A 25,782-nucleotide genomic window follows, 5' to 3' on the forward strand; every position below is an offset into this window, starting at 1 on the left:
AGCTAATTGAGTGATGTCACGTGGTTAAGATAACTATATAATCTGACTAAAGACTAAGACTTTGTTATTAATAAAGTTTTTCAGTCGTTCATGCAGTTAAAATATTAATCTATCTCTACTCGTTTCAAACCACATGTTTGCTGTTCCCGCTCCGCAGCCCTCACTGCTGCTGAATGTAGGCCATCCTCCTCCGGCCGTTATTTTGCGTACATTACGTCTTACGTCAGAGCGTCAGCTGGCCGAATGTTTACATCCAGCAGTTGTGTTTCTGGCTGGACCCCTTAACAACAAAAGGCTGAGCACAAGGAAACCCGCTAAGACGGAGAAAACCAGTCGGCGTTTCCACAAGGTACAACACCAGCTCCAGCCGGTCTCAGTGCGGAGCTGCGGGTTTGTGTTTTACAGCAGCTGTTGTTATTGTTGTCTCGATTCTTTATCTCCTCCAGCGTAGACGATCTATGCGGTTATTTCTGTTTGTGTTGACCTTGCCGCTGCGTTACAGTGTGTTGTAGGCGTCATATTTTGTTTTTGGTGTTTATATGAAGTAACTGTTAGATCACGAGAGGCTGCGTTTTTTTGTGTTTATTCGAAAGTGGATCACCTGAGTGGCGCAAACATCGACCGCAGCAGCACGCAGGCTGCGGTGAAATGAGCCCAGCTGGAGTTACAGTCACTCGTCTATAAAACCATATGAAGGAAAGAGTGGCCGTGGTGGTTTATTCGGTGAATCAGCAGATGAACTGCGAAGCTCAAACAGCAGTGTTTTTGCAGGAAGTGTGTACCCTACTAGCCTACTAAACCACTTACCGTGTTACAGAGCGGCTCACAGCGCCCTCTTCAGGTCATTTAATATCTTACAGAAGCAGGATCTGATTTTACTCACAGCTCTCATCCTGGATTCTCCCCCCTCCCCTTGAAAACAGGGATTCATTTGATCCAGTAGCTGACAACCTCCTGTTTAACTCACCCAAGTGCCATCAAAGGCAGGAGGTCCAAATATTTAAATGCACACAGTTCTTTGTTCTTTTATGGCCTCATGACTCTGGCCAGCATTTGGCAGCCAGTGTTCCCTGTGATCTGTCCTCTGGCATTGTGTTCCCTGGTGTTGTTTTCAGCACAGCTCTGAAACACAGCCACAGCAGTGTTCACACCTACAGCTGTACTCTGCTGCCAAAAGCTCTTTCAGGCCTCTGAAGTTGGTGGTTTCAGGCTTCATCAGTTTACAAAGACCCAAACAGCGTCACACTATTTAGAATCAGTAACCATTGCCTGGTGCTGTCAAATCATACATGCATTGACAGGTTGTGACTAAGAGTTTATCCAAGGTGTGCACATATGAAGTTAACACTAAAGGACAAATGTTGGAATTGTCTGCTGATTACTTTGACAATTAACTGATTCATCATTTAGTCTTGATGTAAAAAAAAAAAAAATGCAGATTACAGTTTCTCAGTGCACAAGATGATATTACTTGTTTTTGTAGAGGAACTAAAGCATTCAAAAGTACAGATAGGTCCACCTAAGGTAGAACAAAGCACAACCACGTTTTATATATATATATATAAAACCACAAAGTAGTTTATTTGCATGAGATTTGGATCCTCTCTAAAACTCAAAATAGTGAAATTTTTTTTCACATATATCTCTGGGAATAATCAGAAACTAACCAGGTTTGGACTGTATGTTCACTGGCAGTTGATGTATACAATGAAACAAGAAAGCCAGAAATATATGTGACTATTTTGAAAACACACACTCCTAAATATACGTTGAATATGTGTAAAAAAAAAAAAATTGAATAGATAATTAAAAATATAAAATATATGTATATATACACCTGTAATTAAAAAACACATACAAACAACTAGTTTCACTATTCAGTTGACCCTGTCACTAATAGGCACCCTGTGCCACCAGCACTGCACAGTGAACCAACACTTCAAAACCCAAATATATTTAATTTACTATGATTGGTTGTGAGGATTCAGACTTTTATTCTACGTAAGTACTGTAGAGAGCAGGTTTCTCAACCCCGAAATCTCCCATCAATAAAAAATTATAGAAATTGAAAAGCAACTGAAAAAAATGAAGAAAATTTTTAGGTTAAAGCCAAAACAATCATAAACATACAGGGACATTTAGTTGAGAGGAAGATACTGTCTTCATGTTGCTTCTCTGAACAGACATGTCTCTTCTTGTACATTTCCCCGCAGTCCTGATGACAGTGGGTGATAAGTTCTGTATGCAACAATACTTAGCGGTACTGGTAACTTGTTCCTCTGGAGATCACATGATGGGATAGTAAACCACCTCTTTCTCTTTGTTGTAGTCAGGATGGGTGGAGCTGTGAGTGCCGGTGAGGACAATGATGACTTGATTGACAACCTGAAGGAAGCTTACTACATCCGCTCAGACTTGGTGGAGCGAGCTTTTCGAGCCATCGACCGGGCTGATTATTACCTGGATGAATACCGGGACAACGCCTACAAGGTGAGCATAATAAAAGGCTGTGGAGTCACCCAGACTGGTTTTTCGGTCACTGGTTATTATGTTTTAAAGGGCACAGCTGTAGAAAGTTCGATTGGCTAAAAGATTTTTGGTCTGAAAGAAGCTTATACTATTGTTCTTGTCAGGATTTGGCGTGGCGGCATGGAAACATCCACCTGTCTGCTCCGTGCATCTACTCTGAGGTGATGGAGGCTCTGGATCTCCACCCTGGCCTCTCCTTCCTCAACCTTGGCAGTGGGACTGGCTACCTCAGCACCATGGTCGGCCTCATACTGGGTATGTGGTGAAACGCAACAGTTCAGTGTGTCATCTGAACTCTGCCAGGTTTATTTATTTACAGGGGTTTTCAAAGTTTGACACAAAAAAAGATGTAAATGTTGTTCATGTCATGCTAACAGGACCATTTGGAGTGAATCACGGCATAGAGCTGCACGCGGACGTGATCGAGTACGCCTACCAAAAGCTCGATTCCTTCATCAAAACCAGCGACAGCTTTGACAAGTAGGTCTCCCGATGTCTCAGTCACATTTCATGTCATTTACTCATGTGTGCAATGTTTTCAATCGGCCCTGTGTTTCTGCTCAGGTTTGAGTTCTGTGAGCCCTCCTTCGTTGTGGGCAACTGCCTGGAGATCCCTCCAGAGAGCCGTCAGTATGACAGGGTGTACTGTGGGGCCGGGGTGCAGAAGGAGCATGAGGATTACATGAAGAACCTGCTCAAGGTGGGGGGCATTCTGGTGATGCCTCTTGAGGAAAAGGTTGGTGTTTAAAATATATTTTACAACACTTTAAATCCCCTTATTTGGGATTATTAGGTGGCACGGTGGCGCAGTAGTTAGCAGTCTGGTTCTGTTTTTGAACCTGCCGGCTGGCTGGGGCCTTTCTGTTCTCCATATGCCTGCGTGGGTTTCCTCCGGTTATTCCGGCTTCCTCCCACAATCCAAAAACATGCAGGTTTAGGTTAATTGCCGAGCCATCAGGACTTCTGTAACTTTGTGATGTCACAACCAAACAGTCACTGCTCTCAGCCATGCCCCAAGCCCCGCCCATCTGGACCCACAATCCAACCTTGCAGGATTTGGCTTCTGGATGTAAAACAGCACTGAGATGGTTTTTGGTTCTTAAAACCACAAATATATTTTCTTATAACACTAACACTTCAAATAAAACACTGTAAAATACGGGACCTTCAAGGTGTGGGTAAAAAACTCTTCTTGAATCTGTGTTTTATCGGGTGTCTGGAAATGTTAGTAGCTTATTGGCTTTCATAGGAATTGTTATATAATTGGTATATTGTATGGACAGCACCTTATAACTATGGAAAAGCCAACTACTTGTGTTGCAAACAGAATCGTAGCATCAGCACAAATGATTTGCACCATCAAAAAACGGATTTTCCATTGCTGAATATCTTGAAACGGTTCTTGTGGGATTGATTGACTTATTGGAACACATGAACACATTGAACTCTGATAATATGGGCCGAGAAAACCCTACTGCACACACAGAAGGTGCAGAGAATAAAGACTTATGATTTAACCATGCTGTATTTGCTGCAGTTGACCAAGATCACCCGCACCGGGACGAACAGCTGGGAGACCAAGAAGATCATCTCTGTGTCCTTCGCTCCTCTGGTGTTACCTAAACACAGCACAAACGGCAAACCCAGGACTGTCCCATTACGTGAGTCTCATTTAAATTCAAAACTACAACTAAAAATGAATATTAATACGTGTAGTTTGCATCTAATTATTGGGACCTTTTTCACTCGTGGTTCTCAATTTTGCAGCCAAGTATGAGGTTCGGTCGTTACAGGAGCTGGCTCGTATCTGCATCCGCCACACCCTCAGAGTGACCACAGATGGAGGAGACAGCCAGTCACGTGGCCGAGGTTCTTCCTTCAGCGTGGGTAGAGGCCTGGCGGTAGCTGGGCTCCACAAGTACGGCCCTCGCTTCAAACGCCGGCGCGTTCACCGGCGCCACTGCAACGCCCTCGTCCTCGCCACCCATCAGGTGGTGGCCAGCAGCGGCATCGGCTCCGCCTCTCTGGACAGCAACAACAACCAGGGAGGACGAGCGGTGGATGAGGAGGAAGGGGCGGGAGAGAGGGAGGCAAGGCGGCAGATGAGAGGGAGCAGGAGGGCAGTGAGAGGAGGAGGAGGGCTGGTCGAAGAGGAGGAGACGTTGGAGGAAGAGGATGAAGAAGAGGAGCAGGAGGAGGAGGAAGAGAAGGAGACCGGAGAGCTGCTCCGACCCCAGCCGGCCGTGAACATCCTGAGAGAGAGGATACTGGGCCTGCCACTGCCCGAGCCTCTGAAGATGTACCTGCTGTTCTACAGGGAGAAATGAGCCCGATGGAGCTGGAGTCAGAGCTCAGCACGGGCTGAAGCCTCTGCTACAACCCCACCACCACCTGTATAAGGCAGGACAACATGCCCCCGACCTTACCGACCCCCAGCTCCACCATGGGTCTCTTGCTCTCTCTCACACCTGTCCTCATTCCTCGCCATCATCCACTCTTTTTCCTTCTTCCTGTTTCTGCTCTGCCTCCCATCGTTCTTTACTTAATTTGTTTGCTGACGCTGTGAAGAGTCAGTTCAGTTCGTCCAGCGGAGGGGGGGAGGGAGAGCGATGCTTCTCTGGGAACAGAAATGGTTCACGCCAATGTTTTAAACAACCAAACAGCCACTGATGTAAACTCTGTGTCTCCTTTGAGGTGCAGAGAAATAGAAATCGGTACAAGACACATGCACAGTCTTTTAATTTGCTCTAAAGCTCTAAAGCTCTAATTAACTAATCAAGCATTTGCCTAACGACAGCTCAACAGCCCACAGAGTATCCACAGCTTATAAAAGGCAAGGAGCTCCATCATTAGTGGACTATACATTCGCAACATAGTTCAGACACTGTAGCAACAAACAGAGAGCACAGTTCAGCCAGAGACCAGAAGACACAAGGCTACGAGCTCTGTACTCCAATTACAGCGGGTCCACAGGTTAGAGAGCATGTGTTGACTGTACGAGTCATGTGGACGCTGCTTTGTCCACATGAGGTGGTGCTTGTAAAATCACCCAATGAAGGGAAGGGAAGACAAAGAGTCGGCTCTTTTGCTATATCATATTTAATGATATTGTAGCTGCAGCTAGTGAGGAAGGTGGTGTGGCATTCGTGATTATTTCCACTGATTTCCAAACAAAAAGGAGGAGCTCTGCCGCGAGCCCTCAGTCCATTAGATGATTTCACTTTAATGATCTGCTTTTCTAAGGCCGAGGCTCGGTCATCGTTTCAAGCATTTTGGGAGATTAGTTGATTTCACAGAAGGTTGAGTTTTCCTTTTTCTATGCATATGTTACATTTGTATGAGTTGGCGTCTTTGTCGTACGGAGGTGAAACCGCCTCACTGTTTCTCTCTACATCCCATCGTACTCTCTGCACCAACAGAGAACGACCATAAATGATTACATACTTACTAATATTCCAATTTACATAAATAAACCAGCATGATTAAAAACACATAACTGTTTTTTGATGATTGACAGTGTGGAGGTTTTCTCTCACCGTTTTTTTTCTTGTAATATCTTGATTTTTGAATTTTCTGAGACTTGAAGTGGTGTGTACATATAAGAAGTGTTGTATGTTTTGTTCTGTGAATCATAAAAACATGAAGATACTTTGATACATAGTAGAAGTATCTTTGAATAAATTTTTTTCTCGTAGTTTCCGGTTCGATGGGGCATTATTCTTATTATTCTTTTTATATTCTTTTGCTTTTGTACCAAACTCTCTGCTCCTTTCTGTGCCAAACTTAAGTTGCATGGACTAAATTTTTTTGAGGACGCAGCAGATCGACAGAGAAGTCATGGAGCCTACAGATTTGTTTTATCATTTCTAAAACGGCACCACTACCGCTGAAGTGACACTTGCGGTTTTTCATGTATCAGTTTTTATCATGTAAAGCCTTAGATTTCTCCCATTGGAAAATTTGTAACTGAAGAATGTGTGTGTGATCATTGCACAAGGCAATGCAGAAGCACCCTGTATCAGTGAATACAGTTTATTTGATAAATCATGGATGAGATTACAATAAAAGGATACTGGCAGCATATTGGTTATACTGTATATCCAACACTGAATGGGAGGACTGAGTCCATCTTCTCCGATTCCTGCAGTGTAATGTCTGGCTTCACTGCTGTTCTACCATTTCCAATGCTGCTGGATCTGCCTTTGAATCCTGTGTGTAGATCATTCATTTTTGCAACATGGGTACCATTCACGTTTGGTTGTTGTGCAGTTGTGATTCTTTGCTGAATGTAAATGATCACGTTGTTTTTTTTATTTTGGACTTCACATGAAGTTTTGGTGAGAATGACTTGTTTTTAAAATTGAGCTGTATTATTGATGCTGTTAATAAAGTCCATTATATAAAAGAATGCCATGGTGGAAATGGAATCATTTGATTAGTGAAGGCAACAGCTGCTTTAAAGAGGAAAATACTTCTGAACTTTCAAGCAAGATTTAAAAGGTCCCATATTGTATAAAGTGAGATTTCCATAGAGACAGCGTGTTTTCAGAAACTGAGCTCTAAAACAAGCCGTCAGGACTTCTGTAACTTTGTGATGTTACAACAAAGCAGTAACCGCTCTCAGCCGTGCCCCAAGCCCCGCCGACCTGTTCCCACCATCCAACCTTGAAGGATTTGGTTTTTCTGAGTGTTTACCTGAAATCTCAGAGCCTCCTCTCTTCTGATTGGCTTACAGACCTGTTGTTGCTAGAGCTCCAGAGAAAAGCCTGAGAGAGGAGATATTAAGCTACATTGAGATGGTTTTTGGTTCTTAAAAACACAAATATATCTTCTTATGGATATCAACACTTCAAATTAAACACCAGAAAAGTGTAAAATATGGTACCTTTAAGACTTTTCTTGCATTTTCCGGTCCAGTTAACTCTCTCACTGGGAGATCATATGGAGCGTAAACAACAAGCAGTCAAAACTAATAGGCTTTCTCCTCTGCGGGATGGAAACAGAGAGGATATATTCCCCAGTCTGAAGCTGAACCTGTGACCCGAGTATGAAGTGGTCATCACCCATTAACCAGAGTCCTCAGTAACCAGTTTGACCTCATCTAGCTTCAGGCAGAGGGTCACAGGCACTGACAAGCCCTCTGAGATGACTAGCTCTGAAAACCACAGTGCACTCTGGGAATTTCTCTGGGCCTATTGTACTTCAACCAAGCTGTTTAAACTATGGCTTTATTATTCTTAAATATCTCCCAAACAGACAGGACATGCCAACCATCTTGTTATCACTGAATTGTCTTTAATAATCAAAAGAAACTAAAAGACTCAGCCAGTCACAGACATTAGTGCACCAGCATAATCGTCATTTGGCTATAAAAACAATACCAGCACATAAAAGGTGGTCACAAAGTCTTAGATAAGGAGTTTGGATCCAGTGATGTAGCTGTGGGATGCAGATGCAAAGCTATTCAATTAAATTAAGACATTCACATTTTGCTTACCAAAGTCCTATGACTGATGAATACTCATACACAAACGTATTACTCGAGCGTGCTAAGATCATGCGGCAGGTATACAGCATTGCAGTGTTAGATACAACAATCAGGCCTTACTCTAAAGATTCATGTCTGTGTTTATGAAGTTAAATCAACAGTTAATGTGTAAAATACTCAACAGTGACATAAACCAACAGGTGACTCATCGTGGCAAACAGAAAAAGAAACCTTTACCTTGCTGAATACAAAAAGACACAAAGTACATGTATCACGCAAAAAATAAAATTTAAACATTAAATTACAAAGCTCAAAAAATAAAACAAGAATCTATTTTAAAGAAAAAAACGTAATAAAAAATTATATCTACATCTGTATATAAAAATGAAAGATTATAAGTTAGATTTTTTTCAATATGGAAACCCACGTTTGTAATTTTTTTTTTTTTTTTTCCAGCTGCAAGAGTGGCTGAGGATTGCCTATCAACAAGTCTATATTCACTGTTACATATCTAACTACATCATGTTTACAGGCCTGGGCCAAACTGCAAGAGAGCACCTTTAGCTTTATGTATTTTTTACGACTGAGATGGGCTTGATGATGACAATGATGCCTCTTCAAAAATCGGCTGCAAATATCAAGTATCTGAGAGGATTTCATTTGCTATTTGGCCCAGGCCTGTGGAAAAGTCACAGTGGGCTGTAAAACCCTACACTGTAGCAGCGAGTGGACAGCACACCCCTCACAGTTAGAGCGTGGGGAACAGAGAGCAGCAGAGAGGCCGGCTGAACGATGGAGGTTAAAAACTGCATATTATTCATCTGTAGGCATTCACATGGAATGGTTTGTGTATTCAGATCCATTCAAGTCCGTAATGTATCGACTGAGTTTTGTGGCACCACCGAGGCGCTCAACACTCCCTGGGGTTAAAGTGTTCTGTTAAACCAACCGGTTGTTTTCCACTCAGACCAAAAGTAGATGAGGTAAAGAATAAAAAGTAGATGGGGTCAAAAATAAAGAATAAAAGGTGAACAGATCATCCTTCGTCTAACTTCCCTTCCTGTGGCACTTAAGCCAGAGACCTGGGGGTGGTTGAATGCTGTGTCCAAATGCTCTGCTTCACCATCTAATGAGTGCAACCCATTCTGACAGGAATGTCAGGACCATGTTATAAATGATTCCCTGATGCTGGAATGAATGAGAAGATGATGTGACAGAAACACTGGCCGAGAAGAACGTGATGTGTGCACAGTTCAAATGAAGGAGCAGAGATTAAGGACACAGGTTAAGGCACCTCGGAACCCTGATGTATTTGAGGCACAGAATCAGACGACAGTAACTTTGACGTGACCCAGGGTGTGCTCAGCATTGATCTCCTGCTAGGACGTCTGGTGGCCAACTGCAGTGTCATTCAGCCTTGAATGTCTCCATAGTGTGTGTTTGTGTGAATGTGCTGAGCTCTCTCTCATCGTTCCCCACCTCAGTCTCATGTGCCCCGGGAAGAACAGCATCTACTGATTACAGCAACATGTGGGCCAGTCTGTCGAGTGCTTTACTTTCTGGCCTGTACATTTACAATCATACACAGTTAAAGGAATAGTTCAACATTTTGGGAAATACCCTTATTTGTTACTCTACTGTGCCAGAAGGTGATTATCTTAGCTTAGCATAAAGGCTTCCTGTAGCCTCACTGGCACCATAAGGTCACCGGGAAACCAGTGAAGACTGTCAAGACAAGCTGATTATCACCTCTAGCTTCATGTTTACTGTACAGACATGAGGATGGTCTGATCTCCTCAGCTAACTCTCTGCAACAAAGCATATTTCCCAAAATGTTCCTTTAAGACATAAAACAACATGCACAGGGGGTTAAAGCTCCACCCCAACGTTATCAGAAGTCCAACCATGAAAAAGACAGCGCAGTTTGACGTAAACCAAAAAGGTCAATATACAGACAGCAACGTTAAGGGAGACACACACGCACACACACACATATATATGCATCCAGACATACAACAACACACTGACAAACACTTACACACACACACACAGTCTGTTAGCAACAAGTGCAGCAGAGCTGCCCAGTCAACCCCACCACACCTCCACAACATCCACAGTTACAGTAAGAGAGAGGACTACAACACCCAACAGATAACACACATCTGGGAAGCTATGAAGAAGTGCAAGAAGATACTGCGGTCCATTAAGGGGGGGTTCTAAGCCCACCTTCATTTTTTCTCCTGTACATTAAGAACATTGTGATGTAGATATAAGACATTGCTGGCATTCTGCCAAAAGCAGGGTCAGGTAATAGCAGAGCAGAGTGATGTGAGGCTTCATGCATGGCTGCTGTCCTGGTGTTGTACTGACTCACACTCAGGATGAGGGGCTTCAAATCTCCAAATGAAAAGCTCATGACAACAGTTAATAGTGGTGTGGTTACAGTTAAAACCTACAAAGCAGCATTAGTATTAAAGATTTCTCTATCATTTGTAGAATCCAGGATTCTGCAGTCTGGACAAAAAAACACAGCTTTGACAAAAGCAAACCCATTCTCTCAAAGTTGGGTCCCAAAGTGGAAAAGGTGCACAAGAGAGGTTGGTGGCCATGAGAGTAGTGGCAGGAGCTGTCACTTGGGCACCAGGCCACGGGATTGTGGATAAAGAGGAGATCCTGGGCTAGAGGGGCTGAAAGGAGAGGTCGGGGTGCTCGACTTCTTGCCTGTTCTTGGTCGACTGAGTGACAGAAAGAAATGACAGAGGGTTAAACAGATTGTGGGAATGATAGCAAAGGTTATGAACTTACATATTCTGAGGTTTAATTTACATTTTCTGTGATTTCTTTGCCTAACTGCAGAATAAGCCACTTAAAAATGAATCTAACTTGTGGTCTTGGCAGCTGAAAGGGGGGGGGGGTGTCACAGATGACAGTTTTCCTTACCCAGACTTTGGTTTCTTGAGGCTGCCGCTGGCGCTGGTTGGTGGGGTTGGACCCAAACTGCTGTGAAAGCCTGAGGCGTCTACCTGGATCTCATCCTCATCCCGAAGAGCGTCCTCCAGAGCTGCCGCCACCTTTGGGGCGATAACGGGCTCCTGATACTCTTTAGTGGTCCTCGCTGGTATGTCCATGTCCAGTATCAGGATGTTTTCTGCCTGGGGTGCAGGACAGAAGCACAATCATGTGAGACAAACACATCGATCGAGGTACATCTTTGTAAAGGTATCATTTACACTAAATTCACTTAAAGCTGCAGTGTTTGATTTTGTATAAAGTGTCAACTCATTTAAGACCAAACCTTTGTGGCGTCATCAATGAAACAGGAAGAGGATGAGGAGGAAAGCAGACTCTGCGTCTGTGGTTTTATGTGCTCGACTCACTGCGATAGTTACGTGTGAATACAAGATACAATACAAAAAGGTGAAGAGAAAGTGCAGCTTACTTTGTATCTCATGTCAGGCTTCATCATCATGGCCATGCGAGCATGCTGACAGAGAGGCCTCCTGTAGCCGACTGCAGACAGAGGCCTGGTCATCATCTGATGTTCACTGAAGCAGACACACAGAGTGAGACAATGGATACAGCATCATTGGAAAAACTGCCGTGTGACATCTGTCTTATCATACAATAAAGCAAGACAGACAGACATGGTAGCACTGCACTAATTATTCTAAAAACCTGAAACTCAAGTTAGATGCCTTCTTCTGGCTTGAAAATGTAGCAGTTGCAACAAAACTGTGTCCACTCTAACAGAATAAAAAAGATTTCAATTCTGACCTGTGTAAATATCAGATTTTAGTCATATTACATCAGGAAACGTGCAGTGTTATTTACCCACAGATTAAAGCTGCATTGAGCTGTGATAATATTCCTGACTCAGGCTCCTGGCTGACACAGATCACTGATCTGCACCAGTGCAGAATACAAATATTATTATTATGTTATTGTCTGCAATTATAAATTCACCTCTGAAGACTGATGTTTTTTTACTGTGTTCTACTGTTTTGCTGTTCATTAGTTAGACAATGTCACTGTCAACACTTCTGGTTTCAAATTATGCAAAGAGTGGCTTAGTATTAGCAAACCAAATGAACGGTGCAGAACTGACAACTGTATTTATGTGGATCAGAAACTTCTGGCCAACACCTGACTGTTTATTATTATACTGGGTATCCAAATGTAATTTGCATTGTTCACCATAGTTACACCTCTATCCCCAGCATAGGACAATGAGTGCAGGTTTGATCCCCCCCCCCCCCGAGTGTCTCTAATAATGAAAAACACTACTGCTATAGCACACTTCACCTGTAAACATTCAGTTTAAACATTTTAAAATTTCATTTATTTTACAAGCTGTTCTTTTATATTTAAAAAAATACACGTGAGCTCAAGTCGGAGCACTTCTAATCCAATAAAGAAAAAAGTATTCCATGAATATTGTGTCACTTACTCCTCTATACGTGTGATGGGCTTCATTTTCCAGTACTCATCCTCCTCATCAAGGTAAGCTCTGTTGACTATTTTGTTCTTCTCCTCTAATGGAATGAAGTTCTCAATGATCAGATGCCTAAAAATCAGACAGACGAGCCATTAAACAGAGGCAGAAACAGACAGATGTGACAGAATAAATATAAGAACACAGACAGACAACCACACCAGCTTGCCCTACTGTGTATTACACTGGAAAGTCTAAAAATAAAATATGAAAATATATAATATATAAGAAAAATGTGGCTGAACAGAACTAAGGTCTGACTAGAATATAAGTGTAACAGTACAACATGACAATATTTTTCTCCTTCTTATCCAACATTTAAACATTATGTCAGCAAGTAAAGTCAGGTTTGTGAGTGTGATGCACATGGATCAAGATTTCAGATTTAACAGCATGAAATCAGATGAAGTTTGGAGATGTTACAGCATCCTGCATATTCCCTCCTCCATCAGGACAGATGATTTTACAGATGTGTCATGTTTCAGTTTTTCCTTTTTAAAAAATCTGCAAAAAAAGGTCTAAAAATCTGTTTTGGCTTTGTCTTTATGTGGTATTGAGTTCAGACTGATGAGGGAAAAACATTGTTTTAGCGTGGCGCTGCAACTACACTGGGGCCAATATTCAATAATATTGATTATCAAAATTTATCCCACCATATGCAATATTTTTCATAATATCGAGAAAAAAAAAACTTCATACTTGAGTTTGAGGTCCCTGGTGAGCTCATTCTGGGTTTGTTCCAGCTCCTGGCGCTCGTTGATGTGTGCCTCCTGGAGGTCTTGGATTTCTGCCTTCACTGCCTGCAGTTTGGCAAAGAGCTGAAGGACAGAGGAGGAGAGAAGAAACCAGGGTTACTGTGATGAAAAGGACTTTTAGAAAATTCAGCCTCGGAGTTTGGCTTAAACACCTGAATGTCTATTGGGTGTGAATAATGGAATATCCACACCCATCAAAAAAAGCCAGTAAAGTATTCTTACCTGACTTAAAATAGTACCTGACCTACTTACTTGAAAAGCCGTTTATTACCAGACACATAAATCCTCACAAGAAGTGCACATCAGACTTCCAAAATTAAACAGTAATGCCATCCTGCATATTTATGTCAACTGCATATTTATACTTATAGTGTATTTTTATGTACTCAGAATATATTCATCGATTACAGCAGCCAGGACTGCCCTGTGTGAGGGACCAGTCAAGTTTGGAGCTGCTACCTTTTTCAGCTTCTTGGTTTTGATGTCGACCTCCTGCTGCAGGGAGCTGTAGGTCTCCTTCAGCTCCAAAGTCTCCTCATCACGACTCTCCATCTGCTGCTGCATCTCTCGCTCTCTCCGTTTCTGAAAACACACACACACACACACACACACACACACACACACACACACACACACACACACACACACAGTCACTGACTGAAAGGGAGATTGTCATGTGGTACACAATTTCACAGTCAATCAAATTAGGAATAGCAGACAGCAAAATAGTCCAAACATAATGCTCTACAAGAAGATAAAGATCACTGTGTGGAGGATGTGTGATAATGGCTAATAATGAATACAATGGTTGGAAATTGCTACTTGTGAACAGATAAATTCTTAGATGGTGACCAGTAGTTTAATCTACTCATGGGGCCACTTCAGTAATTGACTGAAGACTGTCTGGGGGGTACCCGTGAAAGTAAATGTTAAAGAAGTCAATCATGGTTTATTTTTCTACTCAAGCCAAGTCCAAACTACGAGGACATTCTCAAAACTGCTGTGCTGCTCACACCACTACGTATTTTTTGTCCCAGACTGTGGTCATGTTAGGTGTGGGTACACAAACTACACAACTGATCTCAGACCAGGTGTACGGATTGCATGATCATTCCAAGACTGGATTAAGCTATTGTCAAAACACATGTTCAAGAAAAAAGCATGGGAAGTCACTGTGGGGCAGACTGCACCAGTTTTAATTAACCTTTAGTCTATAGTAAGTAAAGAGAGGGTGGGGAGATTTGTGATGAACTTAAACTTGAATTTGACATCCAGTTGAATGTAAAATCACTGCAGGCTGCAACTGCACACTTTCAATATTTTGTTTCAGCATTAAGGTCAATATTTCACTGAAACATCAACTGGTCATCCTGCTCCATACCTCTCTTTCCTCTCTCTCTGTATAATTTGTCTTTCTTGCATCTTATTATGTCCTCCATCTCATCCTCACTACATTCCCAATAACTATCCTGTAGTCACATTTTTGTTGACTTGTGACCTTCAAACAATTAGTCTAATCCAGAGGTGTCCATTTTTCAGATGTTTGGTATACCTGTTCCGCAATTTCCTGCCTCTTTTGCTCCAGCATTCTCTGTTGCTCATTGGTGTGATCCACTATGTTCTTCCCCCCGACCAGAAGCTTACTCTCCATTGCCTGGGAGCAGAAGAACAAAAAAAAAGGATGAAAATACAGAGAAGCATTTGCATCTAACTACAATACATTTCATGAGCAGACTTGACGAGACAATCCACTGGCTGCTGCTCGTGTTTAGGCAGTAGTGACAGATACATTCTGGCTGTACAGAAACAAGTCTGCCTACCTTAACTTTGGCTGCAAGCAGTTCTCCGGCCTCCCGCTCCTTCCTCAAGTCTTCCATTTTCTTCTCCTTCTCTTTTAGCAGCCGAACTTTCTCCTCAGCCACCAGACTGTGATCCTCCATGATGGCCTTCCTCTCTCTCTCCAGCTTCTCCTGCTGTTCCCGCCAGTAATCTCCTTTGTCCTCTCCATCTCCATCTTCATCATCATCCTCTGTCTCTCCTTCTTCCAGATCCTCACCATCGCTCCCTTCCCCGGCCCTCCTCCTCTGCTTCCTCTTTTTTTTCTTTCCTGAGCGCTTTTGCAACTGTGCTTTCAGCCTAGCAATCTCCTCCTGAAACTCCCTCAGCAGGGCATCCTTCGGGTCCTCATTGATACGTGGTTTATTCTTGATGTTTTTTGCCCTGTTAGAGTAGCGCAGTGTTGTCAAGGTCTCCTCCACGTTGTAGGATGCTGGGCCAATGTTGGCAACCATGACAGTGCGGGCGTTGCCTCCTAGAGAGTCCTGCAGCAGACGGGTGAGTTTTGAATCTCGGTAGGGGATGTGGCTGCTCCTGCCGTCCACCAGAGCTGATATGACATTCCCCAGAGCAGAAAGTGACAGATTGATCTTTGTGGCTTCTTTCAGCCTCTCCCCCTGAGCGCCAGTCTTGGTCTGCCTTTCGCTGCCTGCTAAATCTACCAGGTTCAGTTTGCCAACTCTGATATGGTTCTCCCCATCCACACCCAACTCACTGCACTCAACAGTAATGACAAATATGGCGTGAGATCGGGAGCTGTGTTCATTCATGTTAGTGGCACCCACTGAACGATTCTGGTTGCCCACGTTCATGACATGCTCGATCTCCCGCACACTCTTGGTGACAAATGATGAAAGGTCTTTAACATACACACCTGTGTCGGGCCTCTCCCTGAGCTCAAGGCGTCGTGACTGGTCCTTGGACAGCAAGTCTCTGATCTCCTCTTGGTAAATTTCAAGATATGATGCTCTCACCAGGTACTGCTGATTCTGGGACCGTGAAATGTGTGTGAAGATGTGCTCAAAGGAGTTAGGGATAACCCCTCTCCTCTCTGGATCATTTCTCACCCCCTCCATAGTGTATGTCTTCCCTGTACCCGTCTGCCCGTAGGCAAAGATGGTCCCATTGAAACCAAAAAGAACTGATTCCACTAAGGGTCTGAAGGTTTCATCATACAGATCTATTTGCTTGGAGTTCCAGTCGTAGACTGAATCAAAAGTGAAGACTTTGGGGAGTTCACTGGCTGAAGCTTCCCTGGGGTTCCTGACAATAATTTGACCCAGTTTTACATCAACAGAGACCACCCTTTCAAACTTGGCAGCCCGTTCTTTTTCATTCATGGGGCGACAACGAACCACCACCTTTACAGACTCGGAACTCTTGCTCTTGGACATGGTGAGGAGCAGCTGCCAGCCCACACGGCTTGGCACTTCGTATCCTCTGCCTTCCAAGTGCAGTGTCAGGAAGAGTCCACCAGTAGAAATGCCCACATCAGAACCTGCTGGAGAAGACACATTCAATAGTTACAATCAACCTGCAATTGAAACCTGGACAATACATTAAACACACTTTTACAAACAGCGCAATAACAGAAAGCTATTGATAGACTTAAGCAATGACACATCTATCCTGACGCTAACACCTTAGTTTAACGTTTCCTTGTACGTGGCTTAAAATGCCTTATCCAGTTACACACCACGACATACATTAGACCTGATGAGGTTAAATTTAGTCGGTCAAAATAAATTATCTTCACGTACTTGTCAGCGGTGAGCAGCATTTGCACACTGCTCTGACGGTTAGGTAATACACCGGTGCCACTACCCCAATTTAGCTAACTAAATTTAGCCCGTTCACCGGCAGTTATTAACTGCGAGGTTAACTAGTCAATATATCAGGAATTTCAGGTTATGGGGTGATAGCCGTGATGAGCACTTTGTCAACCAGAACATATCGGTAAACCCTGCATTATACTGTAGCTGTTCAACTGATGATTCCTCAAAGTAGCGGGTCAGCTAACCAACGTTAGCTAATACAAAACGCAGCCTGTAACGAGACCGCGAGACCGGCCTAGCAACGGCAAACACACTGGTAACCTAAACTACAAGTCTGGTAGCATTACCTGGCCAACGGTTGCAGCGAGGGCATAAATGAATTCCACAAATCGCCACGCAAAAACAAAAAGCACATTAGACTCATAAAACCAAGGCAATGCAAACACAGCTTTCAGTCACACACACAAAAATGTCGTTAAACATTTACAAGTGAGCGAACGTTAGCTAATCCATAACTCCCAGTCAGCCATTAGCCGCTGCTCATCCCGCAACGGTCCGGGGAAGGGTTGCCAGATTCTTGCACTACATCCCTCAAAAGCGCTGCATGTAAAACTTATTAACCCATATATTGTGTTTATGAGAACATATTAAGCATGTTATGGTAGTAAACTACAAAACATATTCAGTCAACTGTTTAGTGTTTTCAAGCCCACATGCATGTTTTATGAAGAATATAGTAAGATTTAAAGTATTCTGACATATCTGGCAACCAAGTCTCAACAAGCTCTTCCAGCATAGCTTAGTATATCAGCTGATTCAACTGTACTCATGGCTGAGCTTCCAGTAGGGGAAGGAAACAGGCTGAGGCTGTTGGTTCTTTGAAAACTAGTGTACATATTTTTATTGGTGAAAAACATTGTAGAAAATATCTGACCTCAACATCATCCCATTCACACAATTAGCTTGCAACACATACCCAGTTACATTTAATCAATATTCAACCAGTGCAAATCAACCCTAAAATATTTGTTCGCATTCACCAAATAAACAACACTGTTCACGCAGCATTCAGACAAGGGGTTCCACACATTTCCTCAATTTTTGGTCCTGGTAAAGTGAGAGGTGGAAAGACTTCTCTCCTTTTCCCCTCCCTATAATTAGTATGTACAGGAGGATCAGTTACTGTGCTCTCCTTGGAATGGAGGGCAGAGCGGAAAGGAAAGAGCGAGCTGCATAGAGATGGAGGGGAAGGGAAGGTGGTAGAAAAAGAGAAGAGGAAGAGAGCAAAAGAGAGACAGAGACGATCGCTGACGCTGCAATCAGTCTTTCCCAGGGTTCACTGAGGTCATCACAGGGCCTGCTAGATGTCGGGATTGCAAAACATGATTGCAGCTAAAGAATACAGCTGTAGCTAAAGGAAATGTTGGGGAAACCGTGTGTTTCACTGATGGAAAAGAAAACTGGTTTTACTGTAGTGAACAACACCAGGTAGAGGCCAAATTTAAGAAGGAACATACAAATACTGAATTTTCAGGCAGGGAACAGACATAAAACATAGTGTTTCTTGCTAGCAGCAGCATGTCATAACATTTCACAAACATTGATACGACCGCAGGCTACATCCTGTTTTAAAAGCCCTTCCTCAGTTCTCTGCCTTCATTTATCTTGCTTTACTCATTAAGAACCATCATGTAAAATATAAATATTTTCTACTTTTTACATGCGTTCTTGCTTCTTCATGACAGTCATCTAGCATTAGTGTCCAGAGGGTGACACTTTCTACTCAGAGTTCTTCTTTCTGATTTGATTTTCCAGGCTTGTCCATGCCAAAGAAGGAGGATGGAAGCCCATGCACGTCCCGCTCCCTCTTTACAAAGGCAGAAAAGGAGGAGACACAGTTGCCGATGAAGTGGTCAGCCTGCCCTAAAATGTATAGGTCCAACTGGGCTGAGTCTGGCTGGAGACTCACCACTTTCACCTGTAGAAGCCACAGTGAAACAGGGAAATAAATAAATCAAGTGAGAGTATTTCTCAGTTCTCATCTATGCTAAAGATGTTGTAAAAAGCTTAAGAAACAAAAATCTAATTTAAAGCAGGAGTTACTTATGACATATTTGAGAAAGGCTTTACACACCCACCTTGCCCTTGAAGAGCTTTTCTATATCCCTGCTGTGGGATTCTGAGTCAGTGGCAATGTAGACAGAGCGGGCAGAGGTCTTCTTCACCCACAGCTTGACAGCCCTGCGAATCTCCGCCAGATCAGGGAGGCACATGGTCATGGTGAGAGGTAGTGCTGTCTGGCGGTTGTAGCCGACACACTGAGGAGAGGCCATGAAGTGAGGCCCTGCATCGCCACTCTTCAGCATTTTGCATGCATTTTGCTGTAAAGGTGGATGAATAGAAAATATTTAGATTTGACTCATTGCAGAAGGGGGTGAGAACCAACCTAGAACTAGATTAGACTAGGTTAAATATCTGGTGAATATTGTCGACAAATCCCATCAAAGACTAAAAATAACAAAGAATCTATGAATCCTGCTGACAAGCATTTCATGTGTATCCAAAGCCTGATATTCCTCTGTGACATAAAGCTCGATTGTTTTCCAAAAACTACTAAACACATCAGTGAGTCACACTCTCTGTGAACAGATGTGTGATTGTATGTGGGTGTCTGAGTGAATGAGAAAATGAAAGATATATGTCTAAAGCCCAACGTCATACATCATGAAGCTCATCTTACCCAGTCGATGCCAATCCTCAGGTGAATGCTAACATATGGCCTGGTCAGCAAGGCGGCAATATGCTCTTCACCCTCCTTCACCATGTTGTCTGACCACACTACATAGCGCTGCAGCCCCACATGCTCCTCTATCACTGGGAACTGTGCAGGAGCCCCAGGCAGCGCCAGGACAGGATGCTCAGAGGGAGGAAACCTGTTCGAGCAGGGGAAGCAGGGAGAGAATAAGCCTGTTCACAACTTTCATTAATAATCAATGGAAAATGGAGACCTCACCAGCCAGTCATTATATTTAAAGCCACCACTGATCCTTAGGAAGATGTTTTGTATGTGTTATGTCAGCTTTCATAATCGCAAACATGTACTCACTTTTTCATCCACTGAGGGTTGTGGTAGGCACTAAAAGAAATACCACCAAACAAGACAGACTTGTCAAATTCCACCCCGACGTACTCCCAGAATGGACCAAATGGGTTCCCATCCTGAAAATGAATCAGACCCGTCTATCTATGTCAGAGCAATGAAACAGCAACATTAGCTTCATAATTATATGGTTCATAACTGATGGTCTATTGGCCACCAGAGGGCAGAATTTCACCCTAACCCTTTTCATTTGTTGATGGTGTTTGCAAATTTGCTCTCAAATTAATCTCATTCTCTGCTTTTTTTACTTTCACCTTTACTACCTGTTTCAAATCTTTCAGGAAAGAGAAATGCACAGACTGTCTGAAAGGAGCAAACAAATTTCATCAGATAATAACTAGCTGACAGTCATCAACCGAATAATCTGTTTGCCTGGACTCTCACCTTCATAGGGCAGGATTTCTTGTCTGCACTCCGCTGTGCAGCAGTCTCAAAGCAGTAGGCGTTCCTATGTCCCAAGGGCCAATATTTGGGGGCCAGCTTCTCCATGAAGTCCTCCACACTGACCACACGGTGGTAGGCAGACAAGGCCTCTAACTGGAAGAAATCCCTGTAGGGAACATGGACCTGAAACGAATAGAAAAGAATGGGATGACTTAGCACTATCCACTTCAACTTTGAAAGTATAATGCTGGTGATGCTCTAAATTTTGTTACTGTCAATAGTCCGTCTCCTAATACTTGGGGCTCTTAGCCCCAGGCCTATTTGTTCCTTCTGAATATGCAAATCATTAATAATTTGACACAAATATCTTTTCCTGTTAAAAAGGCTCAGTAATTTCCAAAAGTTACTGGGCAGTGTAGATTTTTACTACCAAACAGGAGTAAATTGTGTATTTCTTCACGACTATTTTTAACTACAGATCTACAGTGTGTGTGTTCATCATGACGCACACTTTTCCAGTGTAAAGGTGTGCTTCATCATTGTGTTTTTATCAGTTTTTGGACAATGGAGCTCTATGGTGCAAAGGCTTTGAATACATAGACAATACTTGTTCACTGATTGTTGACAATAAGAAAAATACAGAATTTCTACAGATTTATCCATTAATAACAATATACAAAGGTTAACTATAAGTTTAAACACACAAATTTAAAATCCTTGACCCAGTCCTGTGACTGCACCCATCCATTCATTTTTCCCAACAGACATTATGACCTATCATAACAGGACAACCTGTTAAAAAACTAATAATATTTGCTGCACCTGAACATTATCAATGGCTGCACTCAGTTTAGGTTCAGCAATTCTGGGGCATTGGTACTGTGCATGCAGGGTCACTATTGTAGCTCACTGACATTATTATTTCCTCCTGTACATTTCCTGTTACGGCTGGTCAAAATGTCGTCTGTGAATAAGGTAAACGATTTGATTATCAGAACCAGTATTTACATGCTACGGGAAGTTATTCCCGACAGCTGCCATTACTTTGTATGAACAACAATGTCCAAAGTGTCCTCTGGTCACCTGGACTTTTAATTACATTAATTCATGACATTTGTTATATTACAATATCTCCAATTCTATTTGGTTTTCTTTTGAACTTTTCAGAACTGCAAGATAAGCATAGTGTAAAATGTTCATAGATATACATACATTCAATATACAGTCAATTCTGTTTAATGTCAAAGAACAATCCTGCACCTTACTGGAAAGCACTTAGTGATGTTTACTTGAAATGCACTCATGTACAGCACATGTTCAGTACTACCTTTAGTCTCTAGTCTCAGTTTTTGTATTATTCCATTTCATATTAGATTTTTTTTTAATTGTTTTTTTATGTATCTATTTTATTGAATGTTTCTTACCTGCCTATTTTGTTTTTGTGATTTAGTATGCGACTTGTCTGGTTTAACTTACCTTTGGTATTGAAAAAGTTCTCACTCAATCTATCTATCTACATAATAAATAATCACACTTGTGTGACAGTTCCGTGACTGTACTTACATTGGTGTAAGGGGGTGTGTGGTGGCGGTACACTATCCAGGGAGGAACTGCCAGGGTTCGGTTCAACATCTTTGAAAAGGCCAGAGAGCCCAGGAAGTGGTCTGCCTGGTTCCCAAAGCGACCTGAACGACAGCAGCGGTCACGTTAGTTTAACGGTCATTTTCAACTGTTATCATTAAAGTCCTCACGACAAGAAGATGGAAACTTGAGCGACTGGAGGGAAGTGTATGTTACCTCAGTATATCATGCACCACATTTAATGGGTTCTTTGCAATCACAGTATGGTAACGGGTGTATTTTTCCACTTACTAAAGTTTGTACTAAGCTCAGCTAAGTTAGCTGCTAACTAGCTACTATTGCGTCTCTTCTGGCTGCAAGTGTTCAAATGTTCCCGCAGTTGCTTTTTAATTCACCTAAACAGTCCGTCGAGCTGATGACTGGCCCCCAGCAGAGTCAAACACAGGTATGGGTTCATGTTTAGGCCATATGTACTTCTTTAGATTTAAAACGTCACTTTAAATTTATGAATGAGTGAAGTTTTGGACTCGCTAGCTCTGCTAGAAATCTACGTATGAGCTACAGGAAGTGAATTACCCATGCACGGGCAGTACAACACGTAGCCGTTCTCATCCCACTTCAGTTCTTCGGCAAATGTCCGACAAGCTTGGAGCAGCAGTGATAAAAGTAAACATGTCAGTGTGAAAGCATGAACTGCTTGTTGCTCAACCGCCATTGTGCTTCATTTCATATCCCAGCATGCACCGGCTTTTCGTTTGCTTATTCTTCTTCCTTAGGTTTATTGAAGAATTCAAAGAGCTGCGTCTACATCCACCTACTGTACCGGAGTGGTAATGTGTGGTATGTGTGTTAAAAATTTGATATTTTAATTGTATCCTATAACCCCGAGGGATAAATAGTGCCTCAGTATTACAGTATTTGTCCTTCAGTAAAGAAACAATGCATAGTCTAAGTACAGGAGAATTATGGAATCATTTGCTGGAGACATGTCCAGACTTTTCAAGTTGTTTTAGATCTGTTTGGCTATAAATGGAAAATAAGTGACTTTAAAGACCCTGAAAGCTTGTTTTCAAGTAATGCATTAGATAACAGTGATTAATTAAGCAGCAATGGAAGTTAACATGAAGCAAACAAAGTTATGAAAAGTTATGAGAAGTTGTGAGACTCTGAGATGTTCTGCTGTAGGCGTGGTTTAAGATATTTGACTGACAGTGCTGTGTTATTTCTACATTTGTGTGTGTGTGTGTGTGTGTGTGTGTGTGAGTGAGTGAGTGTGTGTGTTTGTGTGTGTGTGTGTGTGGGGGGGGTGTTGTATGTAAGCATAAGTGTAACATATGTGGGTGTTGATGTATGTGGGTGTGTGTGAGTATTGTATCTGTGTTAGGGTATTTGTTTGGGGGAATTAGACTGGCTTTTTTGGCTATGACATTTCAATTTCATCTTGTGTCTTGACTGGTGGTCAGGGAGCAGTTTGTATATATTATTTGCCTAAAAACAAAGTTGACAACCTGTTTTTCTAATGGCGTGATATTAACCTTCTATGGGTGCAACACCAGAACTTTCACTTATTGCTTGACAAATATAAGAAGCTGGCTGGAATCAGTGGAAACAGGCTAGCATAAGGAGTCAAAAAACAAAGGAATAAAACCCCTCATAACACTTATCAAAGTTTGATTAAAATTTTGCTATATTCTGATTGGTGTGCTGAAATCACTATTTTCTTACTGAGTCCCACCCACTTTAAACAAGTAAAAAATACAAATACAGAAATCAATTTAGGGATACCAAGCAAACATTGCTGCTGCATCCTGAACCTGCTAGAATAAAACTATGTAGGAAATAAAAACAATAAGATGACTAGAAAGACACTACTGATTACAACAGACAATCTTATACAATGGCAACTGTATGATGTGATGTGTGTGATTTTTTTTTATCAGGGTGGATAAAGTGTGAATAGTTTTATTCCAAACTGAGACATGAACCGTTGAAAACTCTTGCAGAATGAGGATGTGAGAACCCATGTCAGTTTTTTTCCCCCTTTACATAAGGTGTTAATTTATTTTCTGCAACCAGACAGAAGAAAAACAGCACTTTACCTTTCCCGTTATTAGCGTTCCTTACAACTGAGACATCTGAAAGCGTTTAATTAAAGCATTGAAAGCCCTGTGTCTACATTAATAATCATTCAGTGGACTTGACAGCTCAAAGTGTAGAAAAAAATGTGCCAGTGCCACACGAACACAGTTGAAACTAATGTTACAGGAACAACATTCACTTGAAATGTTGAACTAACATGCGCTCTTGAAAGGTCCCATATTGTGGAACGTGAGATGTCCATGACTTTTTGATTCTAAAGCAGGACTAGGTACTATATAAATACTGTGAAAGTCAAAGTATTAAAGTGTGTAATCCATGGATATAATGCACACAGCCCGTATTCAAAACTGAGCCTTAAAACAAGCTGTCAGGACTTTAGTAACTTTTTGATGTCACAACAGTCAGAAACCTCAGTTATGCCCCAGGATGGCCCACCTGGACCCACCATCCAACCTTGTTGGATTTGATTTCTATAAGTGTCTACCTGAAAAGAAATCACTGACCTGTTGTTACTAGAGCTCCAGGAAGAAGATATAAAACTACATCGAGATGTTTTTTGCTACTAAATACCACAAATGTATCTTCTTATGGATCAACACTGCAAATAAAACACGAGAAAAGTGTAAAATATGGGACCTTTAAAGATGAATAATGATGGCCGCCATCACATGTTGCCAACATATTTAAAGTTTGAAAGTAAAACACTAGTAGTGATGCAGCAAAATATCTTTTGCTTATTCTCTTGTGATCATTCCTGCAGACTGACAAACAAAGCGGTCACACAAAGTTCACTTTGCAAAGAGAAAAAAATAAATGGATCAGACCAACCCTCTTTGCCTCGGATTCCCTGGTGGAAATCAGATGGAGCCAATCAGTGCTACATCCAATGATAAAGACTCGCAGTGTTTCCTAGAGCTCTGTCATTATAGTTTCTTCATGAGATGTTCACATGTGCGCTCAACATGCCCAAAGCTAATGTGCTGGGTTGGCATGGCAACATATGGCCTGGGTGCGGTCTCAAACCTTTGTTACTTTCGTTGAAATGTGCGGACTCTCTGCCAGCCTGCCTTGTTTGACTGAATCCGCTGATAATTGCTTAAATATGTCACATTAAAGAGTTCATTATCTGCTGTTGAAAGGCTGCAGTGACACAGCTGACCTGCATGTATGATATGATCTGCATGCAAGGGACAACTGCATGTGTGCAAATCAACGGCGATAATAGATTATTATGATCTAACAAATAGCACATGTGGCCAAAACACCATAAAAGACATTTCATTCCTCTGTATTCATACCAACATCCATGTCCTTATTTGCGAGTTCTTTGCGCAATGAAGAGTTTTGAGAAGTTTTTTACTCGTGCCTTTGCTTTGAAAGATACTTAATCCCTCCACATCCTCCAGCTCAGCCAACCCAGTCCAACGTATTCTCTCTTTGTGTTCAATCACTCTCGTTTTTCTTTTCTCTGATGCTCGACAGCTGGCTGTTCTTTCCCTCTTTTCCTGTGTCGTTCTCTGTGTCTGCTCCTCCCCCATCCCTTGAACACACACTGTTTTTCATTGTTAGAGATGACAGCAATGATAACAATGCAAAGAACCACAACTCACAGCCACAGTATGAGACAGCGACACACACACACACACACACACAGAGAGAGAGCGAGAGAGACTTCCCTCAGG

General features: G+C 42.2%; 3 protein-coding genes across 4 annotated transcripts; 1 reads left to right on the forward strand and 2 right to left on the reverse strand.

Annotated features, from left to right (window-relative positions):
* Positions 1-210: 210 nt before the first annotated feature.
* pcmtd2b (protein-L-isoaspartate (D-aspartate) O-methyltransferase domain containing 2b) lies at positions 211-6,937 on the forward strand. Its single transcript, XM_023413031.2, has 7 exons — positions 211-349; positions 2,330-2,490; positions 2,634-2,784; positions 2,907-3,009; positions 3,094-3,265; positions 4,067-4,190; positions 4,297-6,937. Exons 2-7 carry the CDS (start codon positions 2,335-2,337, stop codon positions 4,854-4,856), a joined length of 1,266 nt encoding a protein of 421 aa, XP_023268799.1. The 5' UTR covers positions 211-349; positions 2,330-2,334; the 3' UTR covers positions 4,857-6,937.
* Positions 6,938-7,804: 867 nt separating this feature from the next.
* kif3b (kinesin family member 3B) lies at positions 7,805-17,426 on the reverse strand. 2 transcript variants are annotated; one of them, XM_023413028.2, is made up of 9 exons: positions 17,223-17,426; positions 15,085-16,598; positions 14,817-14,918; positions 13,724-13,846; positions 13,209-13,327; positions 12,465-12,581; positions 11,457-11,562; positions 10,958-11,169; positions 7,805-10,752 (listed from the first exon to the last, which is right to left on the reverse strand). In XM_023413028.2, the coding sequence occupies exons 2-9, from the start codon at positions 16,492-16,494 to the stop codon at positions 10,647-10,649; spliced, it is 2,295 nt and encodes a 764-aa protein (XP_023268796.1). In that variant the 5' UTR covers positions 16,495-16,598; positions 17,223-17,426; the 3' UTR covers positions 7,805-10,646. The 2 variants fall into 2 exon arrangements, with proteins under 2 accessions (XP_023268796.1, XP_023268797.1); XM_023413029.2 differs by having other exon boundaries at positions 15,085-16,601.
* A 323-nt stretch (positions 17,427-17,749) lies between these two features.
* On the reverse strand, positions 17,750-22,749 carry pofut1 (protein O-fucosyltransferase 1). The gene is made up of 7 exons (XM_023413011.2): positions 22,577-22,749; positions 21,983-22,104; positions 20,420-20,602; positions 19,982-20,094; positions 19,616-19,808; positions 19,014-19,256; positions 17,750-18,853 (listed from the first exon to the last, which is right to left on the reverse strand). Exons 1-7 carry the CDS (start codon positions 22,713-22,715, stop codon positions 18,659-18,661), a joined length of 1,188 nt encoding a protein of 395 aa, XP_023268779.1. The 5' UTR covers positions 22,716-22,749; the 3' UTR covers positions 17,750-18,658.
* Between the last annotated feature and the right edge of the window lie 3,033 nt (positions 22,750-25,782).

The sequence above is a fragment of the Seriola lalandi genome, unplaced genomic scaffold (genome assembly GCF_002814215.2).
Source record: "Seriola lalandi dorsalis isolate HSWRI2012SDOR001 ecotype SW California unplaced genomic scaffold, Sedor1 jcf7180002054501, whole genome shotgun sequence".
Lineage (NCBI taxonomy): Eukaryota > Metazoa > Chordata > Actinopteri > Carangiformes > Carangidae > Seriola > Seriola lalandi.

Coding starts and splice junctions, on each gene's coding strand:
- pcmtd2b (XM_023413031.2), top strand. CDS start 2,335: ATGGGTGGAGCTGTGAGTGCCGGTGAGGACAATGATGACTTGATTGAC. Junction 3,010..3,093: donor ACCAGCGACAGCTTTGACAA/GTAGGTCTCCCG, acceptor GTTTCTGCTCAG/GTTTGAGTTCTGTGAGCCCT. Junction 3,266..4,066: donor TGATGCCTCTTGAGGAAAAG/GTTGGTGTTTAA, acceptor TATTTGCTGCAG/TTGACCAAGATCACCCGCAC.
- kif3b (XM_023413028.2), bottom strand. CDS start 16,494: ATGTCCAAGAGCAAGAGTTCCGAGTCTGTAAAGGTGGTGGTTCGTTGT. Junction 11,170..11,456: donor AGCCTGACATGAGATACAAA/GTAAGCTGCACT, acceptor CCTGCACCCCAG/GCAGAAAACATCCTGATACT. Junction 10,753..10,957: donor CTCAAGAAACCAAAGTCTGG/GTAAGGAAAACT, acceptor TCTGTCACTCAG/TCGACCAAGAACAGGCAAGA.
- pofut1 (XM_023413011.2), bottom strand. CDS start 22,715: ATGGCGGTTGAGCAACAAGCAGTTCATGCTTTCACACTGACATGTTTA. Junction 22,105..22,576: donor GTTGTACTGCCCGTGCATGG/GTAATTCACTTC, acceptor GCTGTCGTTCAG/GTCGCTTTGGGAACCAGGCA. Junction 19,809..19,981: donor AACCCTCAGTGGATGAAAAA/GTGAGTACATGT, acceptor CTGCTCGAACAG/GTTTCCTCCCTCTGAGCATC.